At 37.7% G+C, this 26,252-nt stretch overlaps 1 protein-coding gene across 2 annotated transcripts in view; it reads left to right on the top strand.

Annotated features, from left to right (window-relative positions):
- The window catches only part of LOC306862092 (dachshund homolog 2-like), a 144,796-nt gene that overhangs the window by 80,371 nt on the left and 38,173 nt on the right, over positions 1-26,252 (top strand). For both annotated transcript variants that reach the window (XM_079404722.1, XM_079404723.1), the window contains exon 3: positions 14,943-15,074. In XM_079404722.1, the coding sequence (XP_079260848.1) occupies positions 14,943-15,074 (132 nt within the window). The remainder of the gene's footprint in view (positions 1-14,942; positions 15,075-26,252) is intronic.

Here is a 26,252-nt window from a genome sequence, read left to right as displayed (position 1 = left end):
ATCAATTAAATGATTGTTGAGGCTTTTCATATAACTGACTTAAAACCATTTTTTAGCTGGTGAAAATACTAGCGTTCTAATAATTTTGGCCACCACTGTGTATATACAGGTGCTGGTCATAAAATTAGAATATCATGAAAAAGTTGATTTATTTCAGTAATACCATTCAAAAAGTGAAACTTGTATATTAGATTCATTCATTACACACAGACTGATATATTTCAAATATTTATTTCCTTTAATTTTGACGATTATAACTGACAACTAATGAAAGTCCCAAATTCAGTATCTCAGAAAATTAGAATATTGTGAAAATGTTCAATATTGAAGACACCTGGTGCCACACTCTAATCAGCTAATTAAATCAAAACACCTGCAAAAGCCTTTAAATGGTCTCTCAGTCTAGTTCTGTAGGCTACACAATCATGGGGAAGACTGCTGACTTGACCGTTGTCCAAAAGACGACCATTGACACCTTGCACAAGAAGGGCAAGACACAAAAGGTCATTGCTAAAGAGGCTGGCTGTTCACAGAGCTCTGTGTCCAAGCATATTAATAGAGGGGCGAAGGGAAGGACAAGATGTGGAAGAAAAAAAGTGTACAAGCAATAAGGATAACCGCACCCTGGAGAGGATTGTGAAAAAAAAAACATTCAAAAATGTGGGGGAGATTCACAAAGAGTGGACTGCAGCTGGAGTCAGTGCTTCAAGAACCACCACGCACAGACGTATGCAAGACATGGGTTTCAGCTGTCGCATTCCTTGTGTCAAGCCACTCTTGAACAAGAGACAGCGTCAGAAGCGTCTTGACTGGACTGCTGCTGAGTGGTCCAAAGTTATGTTCTTTGATGAAAGTAAATTTTGCATTTCCTTTGGAAATCAAGGTCCCAGAGTCTGGAGGAAGAGAGGAGAGGCACATAATCCACGTTGCTTGAGATCCAGTGTAAAGTTTCCACAGTCATTGATGGTTTGGGGTGCCATGTCATCTACTGGTGTTGGTCCATTGTGTTTTCTGAGGTCCAAGGTCAACGCAGCCGTCTACCAGGAAGTTTTAGAGCACTTCATGCTTCCTGCTGCTGACCAACTTTATGGAGATGCAGATTTCATTTTCCAACAGGACTTGGCACCTGCACACACTGCCAAAGCTACCTGTACCTGGTTTAAGGACCATGGTATCCCTGTTCTTGATTGGCCAGCAAACTCGCCTGAGCTTAACCCCATAGAAAACCTATGGGATATTGTGAAGAGGAAGATGCAATACGCCAGACCCAGCAATTCAGAAGAGCTGAAGTACACTATCAGAGCAACATGGGCTCTCATAACACCTGAGCAGTGCCACAGACTGATCGACTCCATGCCACGCCACATTGCTGCAGTAATCCAGGCCAAAGGAGCCCCAACTAAATATTGAGTGCTGTACATGCTCATACTTTTCATGTTCATACTTTTCAGTTGGCCAACATTTCTAAAAATAATTTTTTTTGCATTGGTCTTAATTGATATTCTAATTTTCTGGAATACTGAATTTGGGACTTTCATTAGTTGTCAGTTATAATCATCAAAATTAAAGGAAATAAACATTTGAAATATATCAGTCTGTGTGTAATGAATGAATCTAATATACAAGTTTCACTTTTTGAATGGTATTACTGAAATAAATCAACTTTTTCATGATATTCTAATTTTATGACCAGCACCTGTATATGAACCCATACATAGTCATTCATCCATTGTACAGGTTCAAGTCATTGAATAAGACACAGCCCTATCCTGTGAGAGCCTTCCCATCATGCTGTTCTGGAACACAGAAACAGCCGTACAAAAGATGTTAAATGTTCTGTGTATTTGAGAAAGAGAGTAAAGGTAGCTCAACAGGTGCTGTGAACTAGCACAACTCTTTTCCTTTCACCTTCCTACTTATCCCTCTTTCTGTCTCTCTACTTCTCTTTTACTATGGCTTTCTCCGGCCACTGGAGTGGATCAGTCAAATTATCGAGTGGCAAAACTAATTCGGCGCCCGGGGGCCGGCAGTGCTGCCACTTCCCATCAGCCCCTCCGCCAGTCAGCGCCCAACTGTTTTCATTTGGGTCCTCTTGTTTCATTTATTATGGCTATTGGAGCTAATCCTACGAGCAAACCCCCGGCCGGCCTGCCTGTCACTATTGTTTCGGCTCTTGGATGCACCTTGCCTTCAGTGGGAGGGCTGCTCCAGTACTAGCTCATGATGGAAGTGAGTTTTCGCAGATGGAGAGAGAAAGAGCAGGAAGGAGATCTCATCAATCATATTAAACTCATTTGGACAGGCTCGAAGCCCCCACTTTCTCTTTCTCTACCTCACGCTTCTTGACGATGGTTACAGTTGCTCTGTCGTTTCCTTATCTGTACTTGAGTCAAGCAGAAACTACTTTTAGAGAGAGACAGCGAGAGAGAGAGAGAAAGGTTATTTTATGGTTTAATAGACTTCATTTAGAATTTTTATGCTTTATATATGCATGAGTTATGCACATTAGAAAGTTAAAGCTAGTAGTAATTTAATCTAAATTTAAATCAATTTAATCACTTAAGTAATGCACAATGTAAATGATTTTTCAAAGTTGTAAATAAAACATTATTGGATTATGTTTTACAAGAAAATACTATTTGTTAATTGTGAAATTTAGCAGTTGGCACATACTATACTAGCATATTTTGGTATTTGTAAAATATCTACATAAAATGGATGTTATTTATATAAATATATAAGCAAAGTATAAATTTGGGGAAAAAAGTAAAAAAATATATTAGTATTTTAGAGTATTTAGTATATTTTAATATGAATCCTGAGGCTATACTAGATGTTCCCCCAGTTCTAAAATTTGTCATTTGTAAAAATATCTAAGCATATAATTGTAAAATATATTCATAAAATCGATATTAGTTTTATAAATATATAACCATCTATCTGTCTGTCTGTCTGTCTGTCTGTCTGGGGTATATATTAATGTAAGAATTGTCTGTTTGTGTGTGTGTGTGTGTGTGTGTGTGTGTGTGTGTGTGTGTGTGTGTATGTGTGTGTGCATATGTGTATATACTGTATACATAATACACAATATTTTCTTCCAAAAACAGAGTAATCCAGGAAACAGAAGTTTGCTATATATCATTGTTTTTTAATCTAAACCTCACACTTGTATTGTAGGAAGTTATTGATTATAATCACTACAGCTTCTCATGCATTTCCATGAACTACAATAGATGCTCAACAAAACGGCAAACACATCAAAACAACATTCAGAGTTCAACCATAATCTTGAAGTAATTCCCTTTACTAATACATATTTATATAAAATGTGTAGTTTTCTTGATTAGGCCATCAAAAAGCCTTGACCACAGAGAGAGAGAGAGAGAGAGAGAGAGAGAGAGAGAAAAGAGAGAGGGAGAGGTGATTGACTCTACCACAGGGCAACAGTTAAAAAGAGGTTAAGGGTTTTGTCGAACACACCACACATGCTACTCAAGCTAAAGTGTTGTTTGTTCGAGTCTGGACTCTCTGGGTTTGCTGTCTTGCAGGAAAATAAACGCTTGGGGGTCTGAAGAGAGAATTGGGTGGTCTGTCTTTAATGGCCCAGCTTCAGTCTTCCTTTGAAATGTGAGGGAGGTCATACCTCTGCGCCTCTGCAATTAACCATGTTAACGAGGCTAAGCCATTAGCGCTAACACAAAATTTGGGATGTTAAGCGAATAAGCACCTCACTGTTGTAAAGACAAGGTGTTGTGTATTTATTTGCTTATTCTGCACTAAAGTTAGCCTAAAAGTTAACCTAAAAAAATTAGCCTAAAATTTAGTACGTATAAAGTCTGCATTCAAAGCCTTTTTACATTTAACGTAGCATGTTTTTGTTTTTAGCATAAAGCATGAGGGTAAAATTCAAAACTGATGCACACTGTTTTCTCTAACAAACTAAATTTAAGGCCCATTCACACCAAGGACGATAACTATAAAGATAACGATAAAGACATAGTTCTAAAAATCGTTCTCAATATTAAAGAATAGCAGAGTCCACACCACAGCTATAACGATAAAGGCACAGAAAAAATGACTTTCAGAACGATTTTTTCCAGCTGATGAATGATAAAATCATTGACACCCAATCAGAATCAATCCTACTATCACAAGCTCGAGAATTTAAAGCGGCAGACGAGTGTGTGCTTAGAATAAATAAACAGACAATATCGTTCGCTGGTGTGGACGCTAATATCGTTATCTTTATAGTAGCTGTCAAATGATTACTTGCGATTAATCGCATCCAAAATAAAAGTTTTTGTTTGCATAATATATGAGTGTGTACTGTGTATATTTATTATTTATATATAAATACAAACACATGCATGTATATATTTAAGAAAAATATTTAATGTTTATATATTAATAATAATAAATGTATATACATGTAAATATTTTCAAAATATATACTGTATGTGTGTGTATTTGTATATACATAATAAATATACACAGTACACATACATATATTATGTAAACAAAAACTTTTATTTTGGATGTGATTAATCGTTTGACAGCACTACTCTATAGTTATCTTTATACTTATCGTTCTTGGTGTAAACGGGGCTTTAGCCTGCTTACTTCCAAAGGTTTGCTATTACTTTTCAAAGTGAACTGACTTCTGAGTTTTATAAACACCCTATCAACCTCACAGAAATGTGCTAAAAACCATTCAGAGTCTTTTAGCGCTTACATTTCCTTCAGAAAATGTAAGACTGTAGTTAACTATTATTGCTGCGCAGTGATTTAATAAAACCTTAATGAAATTCCACCTCGTATTGCCACTTAAATGCAATTGGTTCTGCAAATGCAGCAACACCTATTTATTCTCTCTGTTTCACTTTGTTTGATGCCTGCAGCTGCATCTTGGCTAATCTAGATCAACAGCAGTTAGAAGAGCGTGCGCACAGACATACATACTGTACACACACACTCGTATCGGGGAGGAGAAAGACACGCTAAAATTGCGACGGATCTGAAGATGTTTGTGAGGATGTTTTCAGGTACGATGCCCGAGGGTTTACAGCAGCTCGGTTTCACACTAATCAACACAATCCCTTCCTTCTGCACATTTAAACAAGGTTTTACACTATCCAGGGCTCTGTTTGTGCAGTGCATGCATGAAGAATTAAACATTCAGAGAATGAAAGTAATAAATGAATTTATCAGGTTTTATGAACTAATAAACCTAACTATAGTTTACATTACCACACCTCCAGACTGCACTAAACCGGATTGTTTGAACAGGAGCAGGAAGGTTGATGTGAACTTTGATCGTCATTATTAATATGAATATGAGGTGAAGTGCTGTTTCTCAGAAACAGTCTGGGCAGTCAGTTGTGAAAGGTGGACCTTGATATTATTTTTTGTTCAGTGTTTTATCGTATCCTTATCAAATGCTCTGCAAAGATCACATTACCATGGTTAATGTGTGATAATAAAAATGGACACAGGACACCGATCACATGATGTTATCTGTCACAAATGGCAGCTTTTATACATTTGAATATCATAATTAGTATTTTACATTGACTCATAAACTTGATTGCTTTTGTTATTATTATTATTATATTTCATGCTAGTTAAATGGATAATTCATTCAAAAATGCACATTCTGCCATTATCTGTTCCAAGCCCATATGACTTTCTTACTTTCATGAAAGAGAATATTTTGCATAATGTCCAAGCTGCTCTTTTCTGCATAACGAAAGCATAAAACATGATTTTTTTTAATTAGTTCATTTTCAAGATGATTTTTAATTTAATTTGTATTAATAATTGTGTGCCTTTGTTTAGTAATTGTGTTTTTGGTATTTTTATAATTATTATTATTATTTTTTTATATTACTGTCTGTTTAGGTTTAATTTATTTTTTTTGTTCAATTTGAGTTTTTATTTATTTCCATTTAATAATTTGAATGTTTATTTAACTTTAGTTAATTACCAATGCAACATTTCTAATTTGTTCATTTGTTTTTGTTTAATACCCCTGCCACAAATATACTTATAATATAATTAAGAATCAAAATAATTAATGCCATTTTTGGTTCAAAAAATTTTGTGCACTAATTTTTAATAATGAATTGACAAATGTGATGCAGGGAAGACATTTAGCAAATAATAACCCAAATTTTGGACTGTTCCTCACACAGAGCAATCATTTGACTTCAGAAGACTTGCAATAAAGTACACAGACTCACATGGCCTACTTTTATGGTGCTTTCGTGCCATTTTGGGAGCTCAACAGTCCAAATTCCCTTTTAATTTCATTATATGGAAAAGAGCAGCTTGGACACTCTGCAAACTATCTCCTTTTATGTTCCACGGAGGAAAGAAAGGCATACAGGTTTGGAATGATGTGAGAGTAAGAATTTATGTTCATGGACATTCCAGACAGTTGAAATGCATATTCTCAGAATGCTTTGGGCTGTTTTGGATGGAGGGGATGGATGATAGTAAGAAAAGAGTAAAGACTTAAATAGAGGAGGATGTAAGCCAGAGACACAGCGCAAGAGAGAAAGAGGAGGTAGGAAAAGTGCTCTCCACTCACTTTCTGCCCAGTGAGCAGTGCCTTGTTACTCTTTGAACACTTGGCCCATTTATTTCTGCTAAGTCGTGAGATTCTGAGTCGGCCAGTGAAGACTCTAGTGGCTCTTTCCATGAAACATTAACGAGTTCCTGGGGTTAAAGGGATGCCTTGAAATCACTGCTGATTGCAGCTTGTGTGTATATGAGTGTGCGATCGCATGTATGTGTGCGTATGCGAACGTTACAGGCAGAAATTAATGTACGGCATTGATTGAAAAACATAAAGGTGTGTGCATACAGATAAATCCACACGCTGCATTGGGTTGTGAGATGTTTTAGCATCCTGGACATTGTGCACACACACATTTCTCTCCATAGGCAGTCTGACTGCAGGACACAGGGTTATTAATCTACGCTGCCTCTGCCACCCACCACCCCGTGCTCCTCCAGGGCGACTGTTGATGACACGTACAGATCATGACGCCCACGAGCCAATCACAGATCTCATCCTCAGAGCTTCACAATCCTGCTGCAGTCGGCGCTGCCCACTCTACACACTCCACACACACTCCACATTCACACGTGTTTCTTCTCTAGAGTCCATAAAACACAACCCAATGGAAAGATTTTGTATCTCCTACCAAATAGAAAGCCCGCAGATGAAGTTAAAGGTGAATGTATTCTGTAAGTTGTAGTTTAGACATCTGCTTTTTTAAATGCTTGTACACATGCGTTTTACCAAGTGCTGGTGCGTGTTTGTGCCAGTTTGCTTTGTGTTTTTGGCCAGATGCATTTTAATAAACACAATGCAACACTTTAAGGCAACACTTTAAGATTTTTTACAAATATTTTTGTCATCAAGAATGCCTGTAGCTCCTTGCTCATAATAAAGAAAATAAATTAGGGCTTCAAAACAATTAATCGCATTAAAAAAACGTTTATGTTTACATAATAATGTATATATTTAAAATAAATATTTGATGTATATATTTTTACTTGTATATAATTTTATATTATATATAAATATAAATATTTCATAAATAAATCAAACATATTTTTCCTTAATATATACATGTGTGTGTATTTATATATACATAATAAATATACACATTACACACACATATATTGTGTAAACAAACTTTTATTTTGAATGTGATTAATCGCGATTAATCGTTTTGCAGCCCTAAAATAAATATATAAATATGTTAATTATAAATCTCATCAAATTATTTTAGGGTTTATTTTAAAATATATTTCATATTTTTAATAGCTTTTGTATGACAACTTAAATTAACTTCTCTGTCAACTCAAAAAAGTATGACAATAATTAACAATAATACTCCTAACCATAAATATACTTCAGAATATAAATAACTAATGCCCTTTTCTGTCAATATATTTTTGTGCAAGTTTGAATTGAAATGTTTTAGCAAATAATAACCCAAATTTTGGACTGTTCTCATATGACTTCCGAAGACTTGCAAAACAAACCCCCCCCCCCCCCCCCAAATGTATTGATTATGATTTTTTTTTTTTTATCAAAAATGCCTGCAGTTATAATTAAGAAAAACATCTCATTAAATTATTATAATTAAAAAAAATATGAAACACAAAATGTTGAGGTTTATTTTAAAAATAAAATAAAAAATTGAGTATTAGCTTTTATGTGTCAACTCAACCGTCAATAGGTTATTATTAAATAATTACTACTACAACTACTACTAAAACCTATTTTGCGGTTTGGGATATATTATTATTTAATAAAAAAAAAGAAAAGAATCAGTAATTTAAAAAAAAAGCATTAAATAAAATTGTTTTGTTTGTGAGCTCAACTGTCAGTGTGGTATAGCTAATTTCCTTGTCATAAGAAAATAAAACAGCAAGTAATATCACATACAGTAGAAGACCCTTGTAAACCTGTGTCAGAGAGTGCTAATTATCAGTTCATTTGAGCTGTTTGTAACATGACAAGATTAGTTAAATTGATCAAATGGTATAACTGAAAAAAAAAAAAAAAAAAACAGTTTATGATATAAAATGTATAAAATAAAATATCTTTAAAAAAAAAAAAAAAACTTCACCCTGAAAAATATTTTTGAAAATGTTTTTACTATATAGCAGTCCACTTCAGATCAGCATAATAAAACATCACCTCTAGTACATTGAGTGAGTAACTTTTAGGTCCATAACTTTTAGCGCATACAAGTATGCAAATGTGAGACACCGCTGGAAACTAGATGTGGGCAAATAACAAAATAATAAAAGATGTGGGATGCACAAATAATAAAAACAAATAAATAAATAAAGAAGCGATTACTACAGCAGGGAGTTAATTAACGGCTTATTTCTGTTTGATAGGAGAATAATGCGCTGTAATTTACCTTGATGCAATATAAAACTGCAAGCTGCCACTGCTGCACTGGATAATTAACACCTGTGTCTAGTGGCCACTAGGACCTCAGCACCTATTAATGCCAAAAAAACACAATACTACAATTAAAGGCACTGCTATTAGACATTAAACTGGGTTGGTATATAGCGGGTGGTAAATTGCTCTGCTTTTACCTTTAATTGCCTCAGAAATTACGAGGAGGGATTATATGAATGTTTTTTAACGTAATGTAGAGGAAATGAGGAGTGCTGAGGGATAATGTTATGGCCCAATTTGTCTGTATTGTCGGCATTTTTATGCCGAAGAGAGAAAAAAAGACTCTGCGTCTTGGATACTATCCCTCAAATTAACATGTAAAACACATTGTCATATTAGGTCTCCATAATGTCTGTGGAGTTTTGCAGATACCCACAAAGACTAAATTAGACATCGCTCGCCTGTATTTCCATGTCCCGATTTGCATACTAGATTAGAAGTGTAACTCAAATTATAGAGATCCTGGATGGTTTTGGTAGATTATTGGTTTTTATGACTTGGTTTTTATGCTTAATAATACCCACAACCACTTGAAACAGTGCTAGTTTTTGAACCTAAAGAAAAAATTATATTAAAGAAAATGTATATTAAAATTGTCAAGTTTATATGTACGCATACCATTTGGCTAAGTAAGAATTACATTTATTAGAAAAAAGTTTTCTTACATTCACCAAGGCTGTATTTACTTAATGAAAATGCAGTCAACAGTAATATTATGAAATATATTAAAATAACTGTTTTCTATTTTGTGTTTTAAAATGTAATTTGTTCCTGTGATGCAAAGCTGAATTTTTCGCATCATTACCCCAGTTTTCAGCGTCAAATGATCCTTTAGAAATCCTTGTAATACGCTGCTCAAGAAAACAGATTTGTTGCTAAACTATGATACTTTTTTTTCAGGATTGATGTTAAAAGGAACAGCATTTATTGGAAATAAAAACTTGTCTTTACTGTTACTTTCTGAATAAAAGTATTAATAAAAAAGAAAAACTGACCCCAAAAGTGTGTATATGTATATATAAATATAATGTGCATGAATTTACAGCTTTTATTTATAATATAATAATTTTTCAAACAAATTGATTTCATTAGAAAAAAAGTGATGTTTTAAAGTTGTTCTCCCATTTTACCACAGCTGAAGTTTGACGGCATGTACAGCTGATTTATCTGTGTTAGTGAGCATTTTGTGTTCATTGTAGACAGCCTCAAGCCGTCATGACGCGTCATCTGTCTGTTCCATGGTGTCACATTCAATCTTTCTTTCTGTTCTTCCTTTCTTTTGTCCGCCCCACTCCTCTGCCCGTCCTCTGGGTACGGCCGTCAATGCCCTCATTCCCACGCTGTGTGTGTGTGTGTGTGTGTGTGTGTGTGTATCTTTTCTCTGCTCCAATAATGGCAGAACTCCACATCAGCATCTGCCTTCATTAAAAGTAATTACAGAGTCTTGCTCATATTGGGCGCACTCACAGACAGAGTGCTTCGGCCCACATGAGCTGACTCAGGATCAGGGAGACCCCTCGACCCCAGGCAGTCATGTTCACTGGTCAATAAATAAGAACTAGCACATGTTGTAAAGCTTAAAATAGCTTGTTTGTTGCCTTTCGTGTCATGCCTTGTTAAGACACAGTGTGAAGAACGGCACTGAATGATTCAGTGAATCAGGGAGACCAGTTCAAACCAATAAATCATTAGCTTTGTTCATTTAAAGAATCGCCTCAGGAGTCATTTGTTTGCAAATTAGAAACAGAAACAGAACCTCGAGAAAGTCATTTATGTCTGGTATTTTAAAAAATCTTTTAGATGCACCATCTGGCACTTTTGTATCCAGACCATCTTTCTGTTAAGACTCAGTTGGTTTCTCCAAATCAGAGTATTTCCTTTTGAAATGACTTATAAGTCATTTAGGTTCATTTGAGCCATGTTTTGCTTTCACGTTGGCAGAAAAATCCGGATGTTTATGAATTGTTCATTACATATAATGTCAAGAAAGTCACTATATGGTCTTTTTACAAATAGATTCACAAACCCATTTTTAGACGCATATTCTGGCGGATCAAATCTGGATTGTCACAAATCTTTAACGGAATGGAACAAAGTCATTTTTTAAAAACAGATTCCAAAATGCAAGTTTTTTTAGATTCACCTTCTGGATCTTTTGTATAAAGACCATCATTTAAGACTCAATTGGTTTCTCTAAATCAAAGTCTTTCCAAATGGATTCCTGCCATGGAAATGGAAATGGATTTCCAAGAAAGTCTTGTATTAAAAAAAAAAATCCAAAACCCTCTTTTTTTTTTCAAATGCATTTTATGAAACATTCATATCCAGACCATCATTCTGTCATAACTAGATTTGTTTCTCCAAATCAAAGTGTTTCCTTTGAAATGACTCAAACTGATTTTATCAATAGTTTAGGTTCATTTGAGCCATTTCGTATTCAACAAAATCAGCCCCACTTTGGGAGGAAACTAACACAACCTAGATTTGGTCGTATCAGTCCTCCAGTGGGCTTCACACAAACAGTGGGGTCATGAGGCGGAAATCTCAGCATTCATTTGGGCTTTTATTTACAACTTCCATCGCGCCCCATTTCTCTCTCTCTTTCTCACCGTTGTGCGCTGAAAAGCACCAGAGTCCGGTTTCGCCCGCCGGCCATATGCCTTTGTCAGGCGTTCATCTCATCCCTTGTTCCGCCGTTCGGAAATTCCAAAGGTGAATTAAATACAGTATGCCGCCCCCATCTCCCTCTGCCCTCCCTCCTTCTACCTTTTTGTCCTTTCTCGGTTTACTGTTCGACGTGAAATCGGACAGTAATATTTACTCTTCAGTGAATCAAAGAGAGATTCTCTGCCTGTTTTTTTCCCCCGTCTTGTGCACAAATCTGATACTTTTCCCCGAGACGCTCTATCAAAGCGAAGAAAAGAACCCGTTCCTTTCTCTTTTTTTTTTTTTACCCTCGTTTCGTCTGAAAAGGAGAAATGTAAAATGCTATAATGCGTCCGGTTGCATGAAACGGAGGGAGTGCTTGACTGACCCTCTTTGTGGAAAACATGATCTCTCTGGGCTTGTTCTCACAGGCAATCTATGTTGTGTGTGTTGTTTGGTCTCTATTTCTCTCTCCGCCTGCTTTATTCATCTATTCCCTTTTGTATGTTCGTATGTGAGGATCGTTGTATAAGTGGAATTGGGTTGTGAGCATGTTTGGTTGCGGAAGTACGTACTGGAATAAATATTTGTTGGGAAGCCTGGCGACTCTCTCCATTGAAACTCAACAGATGCTGAGAGTCTGAGATATACACAAAACCTTTAAAAGCAGATAAAAAAAGACTTGATTCAGCTGGAGATCGACCAGTATTTAAAACTGATCCAATATATATTTTTATTTTATGATACCAGATATGCAAATCTGACTATTCACTTTTTTTATTCTTTTAATGTTATCCATTTTAGCCTTTGAATGAACCAAAAGCAAGGGCCATGGACACGTCCAGTATTTGCTGACCTGTAACAGAATTCAAGGCCGCAATCTCAGGTGCGAGTGCCTCTACGTCTTCTAGCCGAGCCTTTAACGTTTCATTACCGTGGTAAAGACAGACAAAATTAAACGCAGTGAAACAGAGAGCCTCTCAACACTGAAAAGAATCCATTGATGTAACGCTCACTGACTCTGAGATCAAAAGAAACTCCTCTGGATCAATTTTTCCTTCGCTTCGGAATCTACCTTTTCTCATTCCACTCTTTAATTAAATGGGACATTGTTGTCTAGGTATGAAAAAGGGCCAATTCAGGCACGTCATAGCAGAGGAATCCAGACTGGCCCGTACCTGACCCCCCTCAAGACTACAGAAGCCCCTGTCTGTCCAGCCCGTCGGCTCACCTCCTCACTTCCAAAGCAGGTGAACCATTAGCGACCGAGATGGACCTGTCAGATCTTGAGAACGAGGGAGTATGGGGCGAGGAAAGGAGGATAGATGTGTTCTCCCCTCCTCAGGACGTGCCCGAGCGCCCTCCATTCATGCGGCAGGGGGGGTGATACCTTGAGTGTTCAAAGCGGGAGTCTGAGGCAGAGAGACTTGTAGATCTGAAGGGCCATATGAAAGGCAAACAATAAGCAATCTGTTTGTCCACCCCTGCAAAACGGCACTCGCCTTTCATCCGCCGGCTCCCATTTCCGCGGGTCGCGACTTTCCTCAAACATCAATTACTGTTACGTATGCCGTTTGATCTCGGGGCTTCTCCTTGACATAGTATCGGGAGGCGGGAGGGGGCTTATAGTGTGTGTGCTGAGACAATGCACCAGTTGTGAGGGCTTTTTTCCTTTATTTTTCTACGCTTTTTATTCTGTATAAACGATCGTGTTTCGTTTGCGCAGTTTATTTGGACCTCACAGGAAATGATCTGATGCTTCTCCACCTCTTCAGCGCTCCTACATTTTCCAGAAACAAAACTCAGAAGGACCCTTCCACGAAATCTTCCCACTAACCGATAAAAGCAGTGTTCGCTTTATCCTTCTGTAGTCATTACACGTAGTACCATTTTGAAATATATATATATATATATATATATTCCCTTTTGTGCGTGTGTGTGAGTATATATATATATATATACATATACATATATATGTATTATTTTATTAGTTTAATAATTGATAATATTGTACATTGTAAATTATCAATAATAATAATAATAAAAGTAATAATATTAAAATACAAATGTTATAATAATCAGTGAATAATATTGCTAATAATGAATAATTATACTAAAAAGTATATATATATTAGGTTAACCCTAACCCTATATAGTACTATATTGTTTATATTTGTTATCAGTTACTTGTTATTGAGCAATAATTGTTGCTATTTTGTTGATAGTTTTTTTTTTTTTTTTTTTTGCCACTTTTGCCTGATTTTACTATAGACAGGGCAAAAAAAAAAATACACTCAGATTCTTGTCTTTTTTTCATTTATCTCTTCTTCCACTCCAGTCCAGCATATCCACAACTTGTATTTTTCTAAGTATGAATAATTTGCTAGTTTATTTGGCTTGCCGTCTGTTGCAGAAAGCAAAAGCAGTCGTGTCGTTGTTAATTTTCAGCCGTAAGCTCTCGACGGGGGATTGCACGGCCCTCTGGGAGCAGAAGTGCCCTGTGTTTCCAAATCTACGCAGAGCATGTGAAAGTGAGGATAAAGGAATTTTCTTCGGCCTTCTTTTCTGCACTAGTTCACGTATTCCGTTGGAGGCTACATTTTTAATGAATTAGATCAAGGTGACATCCATTGTCTGAACCTGGGGAAAAAGACACAGGACGTGGGCCATCATTTCCTCCCAACCTGATTTGTGGGGAAATTTCGAGAGCGGAGTGCGAGAAGGCATCACATCGTCACTTAATGAATTACTTAATGTATCCCTCCGTTATTTAATTGAATTAATTAGGGGCCTAATTGGGCTGAGTGATGATGGCTTCCAGGGCTGAGGAGCCCTTGATGAAAGGAGGGTTGAGTTCGGGAAGTGTGTGTGAGACAGTGAGTAACACTGGGAAATCCTCGTGGGACACGGACACACACACACACACTAGCACAAGACCATGAACAGAGGGCCTTCTGGGAGTAGATCCCTCCCTCCTCTTCCAGAGGGCCACATTCTGCCGGTGGGCGGCAGTCACGACCAGTACTGATTAGGGACAGGCAAAACTATGGATTTTCAATATCGGTGACTTTTTGTGCTCTATCAACACACTGACGTAGTAAGTGAGCTTCCCTTTGACTAAATCTGATTACATGAGACCAGGTGATTTCCAGTGATTTCTGACGGCTGTTTACTTGACATCAGATCTCCTGAGACGGATGTTATACCAGGTGTAAAAGGGGCCAAGTATGTTACAGGTACACTTACCCCTCTCACTCTCTCTGTGTGTGTGTGTGTGTGTGTGTGTGTGCGCGCTCCACAGGTCTGACAGCAGCAGCCATGGCTGAAGCCATGAAACTCCAGAAAATAAAACTGATGGCCATGAACAACATTCACGGAGCAGGAAGCCAGAACGGGACCGAGTCGGAGAACGAGGAGCTGAACTCCAGTGCAGGTCAGTCCCACACATACAAATATACTTTAAAAGTGCACTGAATCATGTTTCTCTTATGAAAGCCTTTTATTATATACACTACCGTTAAAAAGCTTGGGGTCAGTACGATTTTTTTCTTCTTTTTAGCCAAGAGCACAATAAAATGATCAAAATAAGTCAAATAAATCCTGTCCTCTTGAACATCTCTTTATCAAAGACTGTTTAAAAAAACTGTTCTCAAAATTGATAAGAAGAAAATCAGCATATTACACTGATTTCTGAAGATTATGTAACACAGGAATCACAGGAAGAAATTACGTTTTAAAATACACAAAAATAGAAAACAGGTATTTTAAATTGTTATAATATTTCACAATATTACATTTTTTTTATAAATAAATAAATGAAATAAAATAAGTTAGTATAAGAGTTTAAGTCTTACTAACCCCAAACTTGAACCTTGTGTATAAAATAATAAATACATTTTATTTTATATAGCACCTTTATAAGATACTTCTCAAAACGCTTTACATTAAAAATGATACAAAGTAAAAAAAAAGTACAGCGGTAGCAACAGGAAAAAAAACCCATCAAAAACAATATATAAAACAAAATTAGTAAAAAAAATAATTTATTTAAATTTATTATTGACTATTTATGATTGATAATTTGACAATGGGGCTTTCAAAAAAGACGTAATAATATTTATTTTTCAAAAAAGTACAGATGTACTGAGCCCCTAAAGGGACATTGGCAAAAAAATGAAGACTTTCTCGTGCGCACGAGAAACTATCGAGTGCGCGCGAGAAACTTTCGCGTGCTCACGAGAAACTATCGCGTGCTCACGAGAAACTATCGCGTGCTCACGAGAAACTATACTTTCTCGTGAGTACGCGAAAGTTTCTCGTGCGCACGCGAAAGTTTCTCGTGAGCACGCGATAGTTTCTCGTGTGCACGCGAAAGTCTTAATTTTTTATTTTTTTGCCAATGTCCCTTTAGGGGCTCCGTACTGATGAAATCGGTAATGAAAAAGGATTGTTTAGAAAATTCAGAACCGAGTCGTTAAATTTATTACAATTCCCATTCCCCATACACATGCGAGTTAATATATATCAAGAAAACCTTTAATATGAGTTTTATCAAATACTTTTAATGCATGATTGACTTTTTGAAGCCTGTCTCTTATAGTTTTCAATGTTGTAGTTTGAAGATTCGCTATGTTCTCACAAATGCCTTGTGTTTGAGTTATTGCACCTGCCACAGTTCAGTAGAATCACTTCTGAGCTCATCAGCTGGTAATCAAACACATCAAATCCACTGCAACAGCAAAACAGGGCTACACAGCCATTAGCTTTGACCAGTTTATGACTCACTAGCTTTGAATCACTTACAGCGCAGGCTATAGATATTCACAATATGAAAATAAAGAGCACCGTTAGGAAGCATTCAACAATCTAATCACCTCAACACACACACACACACACACACGCACGCGCACAGGCACGTGACTTGAGGTAATGGGTTCTTGCCCACGCAGCCCTCTCCTTTCTGCTGAGCTTTATTGAGGCTAATGACGTCTTTAATGTTCCCCACCTGACTGTGCATTTAGATTGTGATGTTACCATCACTGCACACACACACACACACACACACACACAAAGTAAAATGTCATTCTTTATTATCACAGACAACAACTGTGAGCACAGACACAAATGCCATCCGTTGTTATTGCCAAGGCCAATAACGCTTGCATACACGAACAACACACACATACGTGGACAGAAACACAGTGCGTGTGTGTGAATATGTAGAGGGAGACATTAATACCTGCAATGCACTCCACATATCAGTTTGCAAAGGTTTTAAAACTGCAGTCAAATGTGTTTAAAGATAAAGGGGGAAAAAAGGGATATAAAAACGGTCATATACACTACCAGTCACTGCGAGTTTTTGAAAGTCTCTTCTGCTTACCAAGTCTACATTTATTTGATAAAAAATACATTAATATTGTGAAATAACTGTTTTCCATTTTAATATTTTAATAGTTTTGAGTACCACATGATCCTTCAGAAATCATTCGAATATGTTGATTTGGTACTCAATTATTATGGGTCATTGGCTCAATTATTAATAATGGTTGTTTTTATTATCAATGTAGAAAACTGTTTTTTCCCCCCCCAGAATTTCTTTGAACAGAAAGTTCGGCAATGAACAGTATTTATTTCTCTCTCTCTTACCCCAAACCTTTGAACAATTTCCACAAAAATATAAAAACGATAAAATAAAAATAAAAACTGTTATTTTAAATTGTAATACTATTTCACGATATTACTGTTTTTACTATATTTTTGATCAAATAAATGCAGCCTTGGTTTAATTATTATTCCAGCCTCTGTAATAATTATTATAATGTGGTCGGTAGTGTAAGTTTACATATTATCATATAAAATGGTTTTCATATATATATTTTTTGTATGCATTTTAGCAGAATACTGGGGGAGAAAAATGTTATTCAGTCCTCAGTCCTGTCTAGTTTTATTATATTAGGTTTTAGTTAGTTGCCAAGTGGTTAATATGGGCTGGTTAAAGAATTAATGTTTTAAACAGGGTGGTTTCCCAACCAGATATGACATGACAAGTTTCCAGTTCAAGTAATCATTCAGTACTCACTAAAATTCACAGCCAATCAGAACACATCTGATTTGTAATATATGATTTTGGACCAGTGAGATTTCATTCAGACTATTCAGTGCAAGCGACTGATGAAATGTCTTCACGACACGTATATATGTCAGCTGTTTGGAGAATTTTAATGTCGTTTTAGTTATGTAAAAATCAAATGATGTTCAGTCACAAGTGTTACTGCTATTTGCTCTGGAAAAGCAACTTCAGATGTGGTTCATTCTATTGGAATGAATGACTGAACTATCAGTTCATAACAAGCTTCACAAAAAAGCTGCTCCAACTGTAGATCAGCACTTGAGATTGTGAATACAAATCACCTTTGAATTCGGTCCATGCATGCGGAGAGAAACAGAGTGTGTGTAGTGACAGAAAGATGATGGCGAGAGAATAGAGAGCAGGAGAGAGGAGGAAGAGCCAGTGCCAGGGGTGGAGAGAAGACGTCTGTCTCGCACTCAATCACACATCCTCTAATGCACTTTGGCTGCTGATTGAGCTAATGTTGATGATGAGAGAGATAGAGATGGAGAGAACTGCATCAATGGAAACTGAGAATCACACAGAGTCAAATTTCACTCCTGTTTGCGGATGTCAGCGTGCTGAGTGAACAACAGTCCCAGGCCGTGAAACACAGTAAGCACAGACCCAGCACTATAGGCGTTTGTTTGTGTGGTGTCAGATCTGATAAGCCTAGATCAACTCTTTCAGATGAATTGCAACCGTTTTCTTCCATAATGTCACATATTTAACAACAAAACAAGTTGTCAGCAAAAAAAATTAAAAATAAATCTCATAAAAAAAGAAAAATATATATATTTGAAAAAAAGTCGCATTTCTGCTTGTGGTCCTTTGACATATTTGAACTTTTGCAGCTAGATGAGTAATCCGATATTGTATTTGATATATATTCTAAACTAAATGAGCATGAGGTGAGAATTACCGATAATTTTTGCACTAAAATGTTATTCTTTAAACATGATTTCTGTAAAATGGGTAGTTATGGATAATTATGTCAGGAATTGTGTAATTATTGCATTCATTAGCCCTAGAAAACCTACTATGCTTTATTTTGGCAGTCATTGGCTTTGTGTGGATATATTCATACATTCATTCATTCTTCATTCATTTTACCATAGTGGGTAACCGGTAACGGCTGCTTCGCAAATAACTCGAAAGTTCCAGGCGACTGCCACTAGAAATGCGACAATTGTGCACAAATATTGGAGATAAAAAAGATTGGTTAAGTGGAGTCAGATGAAAACGAATGTTTGATTGGGCAGAATATTTATAGATATATTTTTGGTCTATTTTCCAGAAAGAACTACTGAATAGAGTTAGCTGACAATAGCCATTTTCTCAATATGCATTCTCATCCGATCCGCATCATCATCATCATCAACTGCTGAAGTTCATTTTCAGTACTCAATAATACAAATACCAAGAATGCATAAAATTACCCAGATGTACCCAGGATGCACTGAATATTTAAAAAATCCCAGAAATAATTTCAGAGGAACAACATATGGAAGCCTGTAAGCCATTTTTCTCTTTTATTTAAATAGTACAGTATGACAGGAAACTAAATGGGAGAAAGAGGGGATGTAGAATCGGAAAGGACCACGAGCTTTTAACTTTATAAAGTCCTACCATAAATGTGACCTCCACAGAGCTCACAGAGATGAAATAAAAGGCGCAGAATTCCAACACGAGGTCTTGAATGAACAAATAAAGAGAATTTTGTTAGAACGGATACAGGCGCAGATTTCGAGTGCCACTGCTTATTGTTATTTTTAATTGGATACTCCAAGCCAAAGCTATGGAGTTCTGAGGAACTTTGGGGAACCAAAATGACATTTGGGTTTTTGACCAGACTTTTTAAGTCCTCAAAAGCAATCCAAAGTACATTGGATTGGTGTTTGATGCGCATTGTTTGGAGTTGAGAGGTGGTGATGGGGGGGGGGGTGTCTTGGAATCTGATCTTGAATCCCTGAAGTTAAACAAACACCCTCTGAAGCAGTCTGACAACTTTAAACTCTTTCTCTTTTGCGTCGCTCTCTCTCGTGCGCCACCAAGACACTGCTTGCTCAAAGTCCCGATGGCACTTTTTCCTGTCCCTTTTTTGTTTCTTTACATTCCCGCAAGATGTGTTTTTGGTCCCCTCCCCTCTCACTGTTGGTGGTGAGCCTTTTGCTTTTTTTGAAGGAGAACTTCAAAGGGGAAACGGCTAATCTGGACTTTTCCTCCACTGTGTGGATCGTGCCACAAAAAGCCTGAGCTATCTGCAGCAGGCAGTCATCAGAGATAGGCTTGATTTCAATCTCCCCCCTCACTCAGTCTGTTCAAACGTTAACCCCACCCTCGCCGCCAGAGCGCGAGAAAAGAGCACAGAATAAAAAAACGCAACAACATGCGGTAACGACCTGTTTGACAGGGGCCAAAGACATTTGATGAAGTATTTGGCATGGAAAAAGACAGTCTGCCTTTTTTTCCCCCCTGAGTTGATCCAGTAGCACAAAGCACGCCGGAGTTTGTTCAGCCGGTGTGCGTTTCTGCGTTAGGCAGAGAACAATGTTTGTGCTAATACGGTTGCAGCAGGACTGGAGGGTGAGTTAATGGGGGCTCCTGTGAAATTGTGTCTTTAAATATAAATACAGCTCTGAAAACCCCTGTTAACAAGAAAAAAGTAGGCGAGAGAGAGAGGGTAAAAGAAAAAGGAGTAACATGTGTTTCTTGTCGGAACGGCGGTAGAAGAATGAGCAAACAAAAATGGACTCATTGGTCTAATGGAGAACTGTCAGGGTGAATCACTGTCACAAATGACATCAGAAAAGAACTGATATATATTTTTTGTAGGGCGACTGACAAGTTAAAAGAGAAATCCCATGCATTATTTAAACGGGCTCGGGAATCTGTCAGCCATGTGATTTGCCGCGTTAGCAAAAACCAGGTGTGTGCTGGAGAGGGAGAGAGAGAGAGAGAGAGAGAGCGCGCACATGCAGAGATTGCGGGACTCAGAGTTGTGTATGTTGCAAATCCCTAACTACCAAAGCGGTCAGCACTTTTATTTCTTCTTTTCTTTGTCTCTCACCTATCCTTTCATTTTGCCATCATACTTTCAAGAGCTTTTCTGTCATCAGAGAGCAACTGTCACTCTTATTAAATCAGACTGGATTGTCCTAGTGTTGCCACTGAGGTCTGCCTCACTCGCTCATCTCTTTCGGATTCTCATGTAGCACTAGTTAAACTCACTAGGCTTTTTGACAAGTCCCGAACAAGTGTAATATTTGAAATTGAGAATATGACCAGGATATTTCTTGACAGTTTTTTTTTTTGTGAGATTCACCATAAGACTCTTTCCCCGTTCCTACCTATAATCCCACTGTAACCGGAGACACTTCGCCCTCCTCTCAGCTCCCATAAATGGCATCATCTGATCTCGGCTAGCCCTTTGTTTTATGTAAAATATTGAGCATGTCGAGAGCAAGAGGGATCAGTGTTGATCTTGTGCCTGAGGTGGGGGAGTATCGGTTTCCTGTATCACTCCAGTGGAGCAGCTGTGAGAGAGTTAAGCTCACCTTCTGAACTTGGGTGCAGGGTCAAGGTTTCGTTAGAAAAAGAAAGAATTTGGTGGAAATGGATGTCTGGATGATACCTGGCTGTAGATGTTCTTTTTCAAACGGACACTTGCATATTTGGGGATTCTAAGGAACTGACTATGGATTGTCTGTGGTCCGATAGTGGCTTGTGGTGACCGTGCATCTTATAAAATTGTATTTTATTAGAGAGTAAAATTGATAAATAGTGTAGAATGATAGGAAATTGACAGGTTGCTGCTCAGACTCAACCCCAATTCTTCCATATGAGCACCGTGGCTTAATGCATCTGGAGTATTTGCACTAACTAGCCATCAACTGCTCCTTTAAGAATCCAGTTTATATTATTTACGAATAAATTGTGTCCTGTATAGTTACAATATATGCAGTGACTACGAAGACAAAATTACTTACTACTCTGCTGCCTAAACACATGTAGTGCTTTAAATATAATGGGTACTTACGTAATTAATTAGGTGAAGAACCTATTTCAGTCTTTCAATTAGGTTTTTTTTTTCTCTCTCTTCCACTTACTTGATCTGCTCTAAAAGTCGTTAATCTTTGAGAAACTTTATTTTTGCATATTCCAGAGGCTACTGTATGTTATAGTTTGACTCTTGATACACAAAATAATCAAATCACAATATATTCATCTTTGACTTGTAGATACATTTGACCTGAGTAGTAAGTTCAGACAGGTCAGAGTAGGTCATTAATCAGCTACTATCTTGTTCAACATCTCGTATGCGAGATGACATTCAGAAGTCAGTGGTCTACATTGCCCCATGTGGCCAGAATTTTTAAATCAGGAACTGAAATGTGTCAATACTGTTTAACATTATCATATTATCATGTTTTGTTACACATTATTAATGTGTAGCAAAAAGTATTTAAATATGTTTTTGAGGTAAATGGTATTTTACAAATTTTTATACATACATTAGCTTTTTAGGTGATCTGTCTGATGTTATCATATTCGTCTCTATCGCCTGCCATGCTGACTTATCAGAAATCTCCCCCAATCTGTGTCCTCTGACTGAAACATTTGCCCAGATCCAGCCATTCAAAATTAATGTTCCATAAATCATCATACCCACAGGGACAGGAGCTGCTTGCTGACCATTGCCGGAGATGAGCACTTTTGAACAGACATATTTACGCTCACACTAAACAAGGAGGCATACTCACATAAATAAACATGTCAGGTATACCCCATTTTAAAATTGTAAAAGCAAATACACGCACTCAAGCTTGTATTAAGCTGACCAGCTGAACACTGTACGTTCATACATAAACCTGTGGAGCAGAGCTGCATTGATTACCTACTCTGTCCATCAGGACACAGTCTGTCATATAAACAGATGGTTCAGATAGCAACGGACCATATGAAGGATTTGCATTATCTTCACTCAACGGCCCCTGCATCTTCCTTGCACTCCTGCAGGTGCAACCCACTCCTGACTGCCTCTCCGTTACCTTGATTTCCAGATGACCGTACAGTCATCCTGAATTAATGTTTCATCGAGAATTAACTCCTCTTCAGGGATAAGAGAGATATGTTGTATATATTTCATTTGGGGAAAACATGTATAATTTATAAGGATTTAGCCTAAAGGACAGACTTAAAGGAACAGTTCACATAGCCTCTGGTCACTATGAACTGTCAACTAAGACACAAGCTGCATTACTATTTTGGAAAAAAAATAATAACAGTGTGCGGCTTTGAAACCACCTGAGGGTAAGTAAATAATGACCTTTTTTATTTTTTTTAAATAGGTGAACTATTCTTATAAGTGCATGCTTTTTGAATGCATTCAAAATCCTGCTGTCTACTTGTAGTGCTCAAAGTAGATAAATTCTCTCAAGTAATTTTCACCTTCCTCTCATCCAGAAGTGTGTGCACAAGTTAAGAGTGGCTGAGGAGTATGTAACAAAGTGCTTGTGAGTATGTGCTTGTGTCCAAAGCTTCTGTATTTAGTCTCAAACCCTCAGTTCAGCTAATGGGAATCCATCCCGCGTAATGACCCACAGTTCCTGTCGGTAATGAGATGTGGGAATTGCCCGTCCGTTCGACCAGATGATGCTGTATTAACGGACTGGGCCAAGCAGGACGGACGGGGGGCCGCCCGAAGCCCCAATGCCCCGCCTCATTTTTCATCCAGCCGACACTGGAGCTGGCGTGAGGGTCCGAAGGGGGATTGATTTCAAATGAGCCTCAAAATGACGTCTAATGAAAGCCCATAAAGACATGGGGCTCTCCACTCCAAAACAGTCAAATGAGCCACGGTCTATCGAGGATAAACACTTGACGAGTCCTTGCTTCTGGATGAAGGTGGCTACTCAACCTCATCTACAAAATTGTCTGACAAATGTATGCATTTACTGGTCAGCACATATCCTCTAAGCCACATTTCCCAAAAGCGTGGCACAAGAGAGTCGCCTAGGCCCCCATCTTCGGTGGTGCTCATTGATATGTAAACGCGGGGCGATATCAAAGAGACATCTTTTCAGGCTTTCTGTGAAGCGAGCACTACTTATGATCAAAGGCTAGTCGCCGTAAACCGTTCAAAGAGAACAGAGTTCTCTGATGGCCATTAATGTGTGTCTGTGATAAGGGTAAGTGAAAGACTGTGCCATCTTATGCAGCACAAAAGGCCCATGAGAAACACAATATAGGACTCATTTAGAGAGGATGATGAGATGTTGAATATTCAGCTGTAGGTGGAGGTATAAATATGATGTTCATAATTGAAAGGCCTCTGCAAGAATAGTAACTTATTTACCGAAGCAGTGAGATTCAGAAGCTCACCTGGGTTTTTAGGATTCATCCTTGTTTCCATTTTCCAACTTTTTGTTTTTTGGTGTTTAGCAGCATTCTGTCCTTAGTCCACTTTAACTTTTCCTTTTTTTCAGCAGAACAAAGTTTGCACTTAGTGCATTTACTCTGAATTAAGGCTAAACTGATGCATGGAGATCCAGAAGCTCACCTAGGTTTTTAGGATGCATCCTTGTTTCCATTTTCCAACTTCTTGTCACTTGGTGTTCACCAAGGCTCTGTCCTTGGTTCGCTTGAATTATTCCTTGATCAGTAAAATGAATGGGTCTTGTGTGTAAAACCCTTGTCAGAAAAGTGTATTTATTCTGAATACTCAAATTTAAAGCCAACTGAATGTATGAGAAACCAATTTTCCATGAGCATCTTTTCTATGTACATTTATAAGTGAATAAGACCCTTTTACCTTGGCCTCTCTGCCCAATCTAGTAACTATTTTCTCATATGGTGTTTAGCTTTCTATCAGTGTAGAAATGGGCTTTTGCTGTAGCGTTCACTCTGTCAAAGCAGTGAGTCTCCTCCAACCTTCTTCCTACTTCTCACAGCAATTAACACTTCATTAAAAGAGCTCTTTAATCATTTTCACTTTCAATTCAAACACTTTTACGTCGGGCCTCTTGTGGATTGCTCTCTCATTGTTCAGGGAGGGAATTAATGACTTAAAATTTATATGTTTTTCCCCCTTGATCGCTCTCCTTCATTATTACTTCTTTGTTATTCCGTGTAAATAGATTTTTTTGCACCCCAAACTCAAAGCTCCATGCTTTCCTATGGGGTTTGGAGCGGAGGTGTTTTCATAAACTTGTAAAGACATCCATGCTTTTGTGTCTTCTTAATCATCACAACATCTTCTACAGAGCTGTTTGCGAGTGAGTCGCTCTGCCTAATATGATTTACTGTTGCTCTGTGCTGAATCTATCCAACTGACCTGGGATGGATGTTAACAGTTAGATGCAGTATTGCATTAGGTGCAACATGAAACAGGAGAATATTTGAGGTTGACTTGTCAAAGTGCTTTCCAGAAGCAGCATAGCATGCTTGATTAAAATAGAAAATGTGTTGTAATGGAATTCAAGGTAGTTGGCCTGAAAGTGATTGCTATGTAGTCATATACTTGTGGGGTAAGATGTGTCAGCTCTGTAATCTAGTAAACTCTGCATTATTATGGTCATGTGACAATATATTAGGCAAAGACCCATAACATACAGCTACTATATGGTTTGAGGAAAAAAGTGAACTAAAAACCTTAACACCAAAGTTTTTTAAATGACAGGTGGCACATTTTTTCAAGTTTAAAAATATATATCAGAGATGTTGGTGAATTGTAAATGTATAAAACTGTTGCTAGCTACAAAATAAGATTTTGCAATGGAATTGTGCATTAGTAAACTCTTTTTATCCCCATCTGTGTTCATATATATTTTTTTATTTGAAACAAAAATTGTTCATATTTCCCCCAGTGATTCAACTTGCCCCTAATGTGGGGCAAGTTGTGTCACTGGACAATCTTTTGTGGGCTTAATTTATAGTAGCTTTCTTCAAATTAAGTTGATAGCTGACATCCTTAGATATAAGTTAGTATATTAGTTTTACCTCATTCCTCCTTCCATAGAGGGCAATCTGAAAGTGGCACAGCTTACCCCCACCCTCTCCTACTGTCCTGTGTCCTCTATTCCAGAGCAGATATTACAGTATGTGTTGTTACCTACTTGCATCATGTTGCACAGCACAGATCAGTCATATACAGTGGGACTGAATGGGGATCCACACAGATGTCGCATCTCCATGGCGGCTGAAACTGATGTATAGCCGTGAAGGTTGTCCTCCTCAGGGGGCTGTAGTGTGTGAGGTGTGTCAGGGTGTGTGTGTGGGGACATCTGTGTGGAGCAGGGTGGATACTGTTGGGAGGCCAGCCAGAGGGGTGTCTGGCACAGTGTAGTTGGATATAGAGAGCTCTGCGGGTGCCCCACAAAGCACTGAAAACACGCTGCCACTCACAGACGCATGCATGCACACCGCCATCAGCCTCCTTACCTTAAAAGATGTAAGATAGACACAGATGTCACTCTTAACACTGTAAACCATGTCTGA

This window comes from Barbus barbus (assembly GCF_936440315.1).
Source record: "Barbus barbus genome assembly, chromosome: 43".
Taxonomy (NCBI): domain Eukaryota; kingdom Metazoa; phylum Chordata; class Actinopteri; order Cypriniformes; family Cyprinidae; genus Barbus; species Barbus barbus.
This window is presented reverse-complemented; position numbering and strand designations above follow the sequence as displayed.